This window comes from Gobius niger, assembly GCF_951799975.1.
Source record: "Gobius niger genome assembly, chromosome: 5".
Taxonomy (NCBI): domain Eukaryota; kingdom Metazoa; phylum Chordata; class Actinopteri; order Gobiiformes; family Gobiidae; genus Gobius; species Gobius niger.
Genome location: NC_136856.1, coordinates 16,666,086 through 16,674,680, shown reverse-complemented (window position 1 = coordinate 16,674,680; position 8,595 = coordinate 16,666,086). Strand labels below are relative to the sequence as shown.

At 38.1% G+C, this 8,595-nt stretch overlaps 2 protein-coding genes across 2 annotated transcripts; one reads left to right on the top strand and one right to left on the bottom strand.

Annotated features, from left to right (window-relative positions):
• Positions 1-180: 180 nt before the first annotated feature.
• Positions 181-3,964, top strand: uprt (uracil phosphoribosyltransferase (FUR1) homolog; the record flags this gene model as incomplete). The annotated part of the gene is made up of 7 exons (XM_079557344.1): positions 181-416; positions 594-636; positions 990-1,059; positions 1,147-1,209; positions 1,860-2,021; positions 2,537-2,635; positions 2,856-3,964. 7 exons carry the CDS (start codon positions 181-183, stop codon positions 2,960-2,962), a joined length of 780 nt encoding a protein of 259 aa, XP_079413470.1. The 3' UTR covers positions 2,963-3,964.
• Positions 3,965-4,180: 216 nt separating this feature from the next.
• On the bottom strand, positions 4,181-7,329 carry zdhhc15b (zDHHC palmitoyltransferase 15b). Its single transcript, XM_079557343.1, has 10 exons — positions 7,183-7,329; positions 6,793-6,819; positions 6,575-6,669; positions 6,360-6,480; positions 5,972-6,041; positions 5,642-5,674; positions 5,444-5,564; positions 4,990-5,327; positions 4,788-4,900; positions 4,181-4,438 (listed from the first exon to the last, which is right to left on the bottom strand). Exons 1-10 carry the CDS (start codon positions 7,304-7,306, stop codon positions 4,395-4,397), a joined length of 1,086 nt encoding a protein of 361 aa, XP_079413469.1. The 5' UTR covers positions 7,307-7,329; the 3' UTR covers positions 4,181-4,394.
• Between the last annotated feature and the right edge of the window lie 1,266 nt (positions 7,330-8,595).

Genomic DNA, 8,595 nt, shown 5'->3' with positions numbered 1-8,595 from the left:
TTTTGTGACATATCTTTTTTTTATATGCAGTAGGCGGAAAACGTATGAGTACACCGCGAAGCCAACGCAGGAACACGTTGTCCGCCTGACTGGCTGCTGCGCTGCTTCTTTTTTGTCACATATGAGTTTAGCCTAAATCAGCTTGCGCTGTCTCTCGGCCCACTGGACGAGCACTTCAGGATGCCATGCCATAATCAGCAAGTGAATAGCATCAGCAGTGGTCAAGAACACCCAATGAAGCAAGTCCGATTCGCTAATAGCACTAGCAACAACAGTGTTCCTGGAGTACTATCGAACAATGATCCAAGTCATGTCACTGTACAATCCGTCAATAACCAAGAAAACCTGGGACCACAACTTAAACTGCTGCCCCTGAATGACCAGATCCGAGAGTTACAGACTATCATCAGAGACAAGTGAGTGCCTCTTTTATCCAAATAATATATATTGATCATTTTTGACCTGCTTAAAGTGAATGTGGCGCATCATTACACTAAAATAGTACTTAGATTTTTTTTAAACACGCTGTTCTTGCTCTCAATTATAATGAATTGAGTATGCTTTCTGTCTGTGGTATCTCTTAATATTTTCAGGACAACCAGCAGAGGAGATTTTGTGTTTAGCGCTGACAGATTGGTAAGATCACAATTTGAACATATCATTTTAATACATATGGGTTGAGTCAACGTATGGGCGATATAACAACATAAAACCAAAATGTGGTCTGTGACCTTGTGAGTGAATGACGGGTGGATTTAACCAATCACAGTGAAGGAGGAACTCAGAAGGAGGAAATCTTGTTAGCTCTTAAAGGTGATTTAAAATATACAAGGATCAGAGAAATCATGGTATGATTTTTTTCACCCACCTACAATTGTAACTGCTCATTATATTTATTTTAATCGCTCAGACAGTATTGTCATTGGCTGGTAATTGATTCTATACTAAATAGAAAATGCATGTCATAATGTTTTAATATCTGCTCACAGATCAGATTAGTTGTTGAAGAGGGTCTAAACCAACTGCCCTACTCGGAGTGCACAGTTACAACACCAACAGGTAATGCATGAGTTATTGGCTTGTGGATGTGGAGAAAAGCATATGTGCAACTCCTGTTTGTGTCTGTTCCTTTAATGTTTAATTCAGGATACAAGTATGAAGGTGTGAAGTTCGAGAGAGGCAACTGTGGTGTTAGCATCATGAGAAGCGGTAAGTCATTCAGTCAATCAGTCAACCACCAGAGTAATTGTGAATAATCAATAGTTGAAATCACAAAATCAGTTTTTACTAATAAAGTGCTGGGAAAAGCAGTACTCTATTTCATGAAAAATGTATAATCTTCTGTGTTTTTATGAAAAGTGATCTTTGTCAATGTTATCATATGAATGTGACAACTGAAAGTATGTTGGCGGCGCGAAGACTTGTGGGATGGTAAGACGCTGATGAACACGCGGTTTGGGCTGAGATCTCTTACCATCATCGATTCGGATGCACCCTAAATTAATTCTGGCACTAAACCCATCTTTTATTTGTCACTCGAGGACTCGAGGTCTATAAGAGATATAGAAAACAAACACAACACATACTTATGCTTTATGGACTGATTTTATTTTCCCTCTTGCAATTTAATGTAGCTATAAAGCACTTTGAATGGCCTTGGGTTTGAATTGTGCTCTATACGTAAATGAATGAATGCCGTGCTTTAAACAAAATCACAGCAGAGTAAGAAACTGGTAACAAAATATAATACACAATATATACTTATTTATAATTCTTTAGCTATATTATGCAACAGCATGTGTAGTTTTAACAATTGTCAATGACTTCCATTAAACTGATTGCTTATTGTAACCACACAGGTGAGGCTATGGAGCAGGGACTCAGGGACTGCTGTCGCTCCATACGTATTGGCAAAATTCTCATCCAAAGTGACGAGGAAACACAGAAGGCCAAAGTCTATTATGCCAAGTTCCCCCCTGATGTTTACAGGAGAAAAGTGCTGCTCATGTATCCCATCCTTAGTAAGTACAGACAGGTTGTCGTTTACCACTTTCAATTCTTCGTAAATGTCAAGAGATGTCCGCAGTTCCGGCATTTATCCATTATGGAAAATCTCCCTTGAGTTAACCTTCAGTGCCAATCTGCATTTCCACATTATATCCATTCAAACTGGTCTGATAATTATAGTCTCGGGGGGGAAATTATACACTGCCTAGAAGATAGCCACCAAGCTGCTGAATAACAGAACAAGGCCAGCTAAAATAGTAGCTTCATCGCCACGGTTTTCTAGTGGCACATTTTACTGTTTTTCTTTTTTAATGGCTACACATGATCAAGGTTGGAAGTATGTTTTAAATGTCAGAACCACAATCCATATGATTGGATTGATTCTAGCCAACGGGGTGACAAATGAAAGCCTGCCAGATGCCACTTCTTGGACAAAATGTTCAGTTCTTTCAAAATGTTGCAAGTTTTACACATGAAAATGATTTTGCACATGTTTTTCATAATAATTTGAGATTTTATGTGCCTGCAGGTACTGGAAATACTGTAATTGAAGCAGTGAGAGTGTTGATAGAACACGGAGTCCAGCCTCGACATATTATCCTCCTCAGTCTCTTCTCTACTCCTCATGGTAATCCACTATTTCAAGTGTGCAAATTCTAAGAATAGGCTAGGAACATACAGTATTTACTTACTTACTGTAACAGTAAATTTTTGTTTTTGCACATAGAACATAACCATGGGCTCAATTCTTACCAAAGTAAACATTGCTCCATATTTCTGTTTGCTATATCACACAAAATAAATATGTCCCATTTCTAAATGTTGCTCATGCCGTTTTTTCCTTGTAGGAGCCAAATCAATCATTCAGGAGTTTCCAGAGATCACCATCCTGACCACAGAGGTTCACCCCGTGGCTCCAACACACTTTGGGCAGAGATATTTTGGCACAGATTAAGGACAAAGGAGATTTGGTCTTTTTTTTTTTCTTTGTTGTCTTTATTTAAATATTTTATCGTTTCATTTTGCCAAATACTACCACTTTGTATCCAAAGTATCTGATCAGGCGTGGTTAATTTTTTTGCGGTGTATTCTGTGAGTAAGCATTGTTCTTAAGTGTTTTAACAATGGATTTCATTTTATTTTGCATGTTACAACGATGAATGAATTATAAAGAATTTCTATTTGTCAAATGACATAAAAACAAAGTAAAAAATAAATAATAAATATGGACCTTTTTCGATACATTTGAGTTACTGTAAAGCATCACAATGGCATATTGCAAAGAAAAAATACAATATTAAACAAGACAGGTCATATAAGTACTACAAGTATGTGGTAAGACCATTATTTGATGCGCCATGTTATAAGTTAACACAAACCGTAAACTCTGAAGAAAAAAAACATCAGACACTCAACTTTGTACATGTCTTCCAACACTGCCATCAGACTCCTTATAGGATCAGCATTAATTAATCTTACCGTGTATTTCTGGATATGAGCAGCATTTGATTTGGCTTACAAATAACAAATAATAATACATACATAGCACAAAGAGATGTCACCCTTTACATCAAAACACCATCCAGGTTTGATACAAGCCCAAAACTATATATTTTAGTTCACTGTCAAGTGTCAACACAGAAGAATGGAGTCAAGTTTAGACAGAATAATAACGAGGAGTTAATTCTAGTAAAAAGTATATAAACAAAATAAAAAACATATTGCAAAATACTGATCTCTGCCAACCAGCGGATGAGCATCAGTTACTTCGACATTTACAGAAACCTGCATAATTATTCTTAAAGTAAATCAAACTGAAAATACAGTTCACCTAAATAGTTAACAGCTTCACTGTGTCCATCTTCCCAGGTTGGGTGGACTAGTTTTATTTGGGTAAAGTGTAAATCCTCAATACATGCTTTCATTAAGCACTGCATATTGATATATGTTAAGATGTACAAACAAAACTACCATATTTTTTTATATGATACAATCTTTGGGTCCATTTGAAAAGTATCACCAGAAATAGTTTACACAATATTCACAGTTCTAAAAAACTCTAAGTGTGGTACTCAGCGGGTACAGGCCAAGTGATAACTCTACACCTGTGTCTAAAAACAGTTTAGTGCCACGACGCAAGCTACTGGATAACAGTAAGAAATCCGTCAGAACTTTTTATACAAACGAGATATGTTTTCCAATTGTGACTCCATTGCTATTAGAAGAATTTAAGCTGCATTTTGTACTTCTCATTTAGTATACTCCATTTAAATAAAGGTTTGGCCCCCTTCACTGATTCTATGAAAACTAATGTAACTGTATGAATCTGCACAGTGAGCACGGCTTATCTTCTGTGCCTTAATAGTTCTAGTTCTGGTTTTACATGACTACTCGTCCATCTCAATTGTGACAGAAGGATCATGTTCCCCCACTGAAAAAAAAGAAAAAGAAAAGAAGTTTTACATTTTAAATTGATTTGTGTGTTCTTCATAGTTTCAAGTCCATCATTTCGCCACAAGGTGGTAGCAGATGTCTGACAAATTAAAGTTCATGGAATAATCCTACTTTACAATACAGTATTACTGTATTGTAAAGTGAAGAAAAATAAAGCTTTGAATGACCTTAGATCAGAGTCACATGACTGTTAAGAAAGCAGTCTCGGTAAATACCAATCATAACATTTTTACTACTGTAAAAATAATGTTGTTCATAGTAGATATTTGTACATTTGTAAATAGTTTCACAGAAGTAAACATTTCCAAGAATGATAAATAACTTACCAAAGCTTCCTTCCTCTGAGCACTCGTCTGACTCCTCCCACATCTCTGAAGCTAATAATGGATTCTGGGACTCACTTAGATTTTTCAGGGGAAAGAAGTGACCATTTCCTTGACTAACAAGTACATTGGACAGACATAAGTTGTAAATTGATTTGTCTCACTGACATAAGGTGTTAAACAGTGCATACTGAGACTAGCTTACCTGGTATAGACTGGGATGAACCAAAGTCTCCTTTCCTCTCCAAAAACCTGCCTCAGGTTTCTACGCATGCCAACATTAAAGCCATTTTTGTCTGGTCCATTGACAAATACAGGTGCAGAGAAGGCCTCTGAAGATGATATCATACACATGAATGTCTTAAACATCATTAATAACGTCTTCATATTCGTCATCAATAAGTCCTTGCCTAAAGTGGATCTGTTTTTGGCGACCAACCAACAGTGGTAGCCAAAGAGGAACATGAGACTGACGAAGAACATGAGCGCCACAAACATGAGGAAGAGGACATGGAACTTGGCAGGTCCATTTGGCAATTCCCCCTAATCCACGAAAGAGGAGAGCACACGACTGATGAAATTACAAGGTATAATGTATTGCAGCAATGATCATTAGTTGGTTACTATGTGACATTTCAGAATTATTGAATGGCACTTACCACCCAGAATTTAATGAAATACTGAAAGACTGTCGCTGCGATGAATACGCAATATAACATGGAGTATGACAGAAACAGAAGAAAAAACTTGTAGTTCGAAAATCCCACGCAGTTGTTCACCCTGAAAAATGTGTCATGTGGAAATTTTATGTTTTTGATTCCATACAAGCCTCCTGCATTAATTTAGGATTTACATACCAGGGACAGTGATGGTCCATCTTCAAAACACAGCTGAATAAAAGAATAAGAAAAAGCAGTACATTTAAGGTTGTGAGATATATATCTTTTGCCTTATACAATCCTGATCAGGTCAAGTAACATCTCTGCTCCAGTCCTTGAGAAAGTCGTGTGGCCATTACCCCTAAGAGCATCTGCTGTGTCTTTGTACAAGCTCTGATTTATTGCTAAGAGATACTTGTACCAACAAAGCAACACCTTCTAATTATTACAAACTGCTCTTCGCCAACAAATACGTCTGTCCTGGGCGGTGTTTCTACATGAATGAGCTGGAGAGGAAAGGGGACTTACGTTTCACAAACTGAACAGTGGTGACAGCGGTCAGGCTTCAGCACCTGGCAGCGGTCACAGAACCTGATAGCTGGAGACAAGAGGATGACCAGTTGAATGAACGACATTTGAGACATGCTTTACCCTTTGCTTATTTCCTGAAGCCTGGAACTTCGCAATCAGCCCTAATGAAAGAGATACGGTGGCTGATTACACTCTCTCTGCTGCTCTTAACACTCTACAGGCTGATTACCCATGCCTACGTGTTTTCAGTTCACACACAGTGGATTGCACACTTTTAAAAATGCAGAACAAAAACAAGTTACCTCACCAGAACAGGATACGTGTGATTAAAGAATAAAACACGGTCAAATTATCTGTAGACAATAAAAAAAAAAAATCCCTTTACCTCCAGATTGTGCTCGTGTGGAAATTGGCAACTTTCTTGCAATCTCAACGAGAATCTGTTTCTGCGCATCAGGCCGCTCCTCCATCTCATATCTTTGTTTGTCTGAATATGAGAGCTGAAACTAGCACAAGACATACAAACACACAAACAACAGAGTTCAGAGACATTAATAGATTCGAAAGGGGAAATACTCAGCAGACATGATAAGTATGCACCTTTTTGCATGGGGAAGCAGGGGGAGTGAATATGGACTTCCAATAGGTCCAAGAAAACATCACAAAGCATATGTGGAAAACTAGCAGATAGGCCACTGCAAAAATGAAAGTAGCGTTAATCATAATGTGACATAATACAACTCGTGTTTGTGTAGCAAGCAACAATTATTAGCAAAATAATAATAATAGCAATATTAATAATACAAATAAATACTTACCTTTTTCAAATGAATTAGAAATAGTAACTGTAAAAAAAAAAAAAAAAAAAGTCAGTAGGACAGACATAAGGAAACACTCAAACAGGAAATATTTAGAAGGTGCAATGTAACATAAGGCGCTAATTCTTTGTCCTCACGATGATTGACTGCACTGACGCAAATCCACGATACAAGAAACATGCGGCTCAAACTCAACAACATATGGTTGTAGGCTACACTGGCTACGTTCACAAATGTAATGTTATCCCGGGAAAAGCCGTTCAAAACCCGCTTCCGCGTTGTTTGCTAATTCTGGCCATAATTCTGTCAACACTGCTGTGCGGAAATCTGCGACGTCTCCGGCGAAAACGACGTCAAAAATCACAACAAACCGCAGTGTTGTTTACTTACACAGACACAGCTCAAAGACATAGGCATAGTACGACCACAGGACCACGGAGGTGATGATAAGGACAGGTATCCAGGAGAAAACCCGCTGACAGCATCTCAAACCTCTGGACAGAGCCATATTCATTTCACCTCTGGGCTCATCGGCGCTCCACCATAATCCCTGGGAATTATCGATCAGTGACATCGGGAATCGATTCACCAAGACCATCAACTCGGGTTGCCAAATTGGATTTTTTAGCTGCCTGAAAAAAAACTTGTATTTATTGTGCAATTATTTGAATCATAGAAAAAATCACCATAAATACCACATCAGCACAACGTAACATTTGCCTTAAAAACTTTCTCAGACCAAACAGATTTCCATCAGCACTGAGGCGCAGCCCATGTGCACGTGACGCATAGAGGTGTTCTCGATTAGGCTACTACTAGAGGAAAACACTTTAAAAAGGTTTTTGAGGCATAATTTTTTATTTTTTGTTTTTTGTTTTTCTATCAGCCATATGGTTATTCATTCAGAATCATCTCTTCCTTATGGACATGGTGAAACAGGTAGAGCCTGCATTAAATTTGTATGTGCCAGTAGTTCACATGTTCGCATGTTTACACATTTAGATTGATTTGAACTTGGGCCTTTTATTTTTACAGTCTTGCCCGTTTGATCAGTAGAAGCGAAGTGCAATGTGTCGAGGACTCCAGTGGAGGGCGCTGTTAGAGTGTAAATAAATAGTTAAAATGCCCACACTGTACAACTACAAACTTAAAGGTTCTAAGATTCTCTTTAATAAAACCACTTGGCTCAGGCATAATCAGTCAGTTTACTTACAATTTCAATAGAATCATAAACTGCTAGTTGCCTTTTTTCTACATTGACTGTAATTTGTGGTTTTGAACCATCTGAAATAAACATAGTCTATAGCTATTGCAGGATTAACCAAACTTCAATTGGTGAAGTAAGACAAGTTATTTTACTAACTTACATACTGATCACCACTTGTTCAGTGATAGGTCTGCTGCACTTTTGATTCCACTCCCTCATGTGTACGTGGTATTTTGTCATGTTTGGATGTAGTTATGGAGAACAGTCTTATAAACTCTTGTCACCTGATTCCTACTAGACTTTCTGATTGCTGTGAAACAGTTCATTGTGTTGTGGGACCCCAGAGTCAATGGAGCATTTACAGTAACTGTAGCCCAGTCCTGCAGATCAGAAGGGCTTTTGCGGGTTCACAGTACCACCTGCTGTCCCATTTTACGTAATGCAGAGTCCCTCTTAGCAGTGTTAATCCTTGTGGGAGAGGGGTGTGAGGTGAACTGCACCCAAATTTGACCTCTTCTTTCCATAACACATGTACGCCCCTCTCTGTCTCTGCCCCTGAAATATAATTCCACTTCAAATCACTGTCTGTGGTTTTC

What these genes read in the sequence shown, in the direction of transcription:
- zdhhc15b (XM_079557343.1), bottom strand. Translation starts at nt 7,306, where the DNA reads ATGAATATGGCTCTGTCCAGAGGTTTGAGATGCTGTCAGCGGGTTTTC. An exon ending in CACACGAGCACAATCTGGAG is followed by an intron (nt 6,042 to 6,359) that starts GTAAAGGGATTT and finishes TCTTGTCTCCAG; the next exon opens with CTATCAGGTTCTGTGACCGC. An exon ending in ATGGACCATCACTGTCCCTG is followed by an intron (nt 5,565 to 5,641) that starts GTATGTAAATCC and finishes CACATTTTTCAG; the next exon opens with GGTGAACAACTGCGTGGGAT.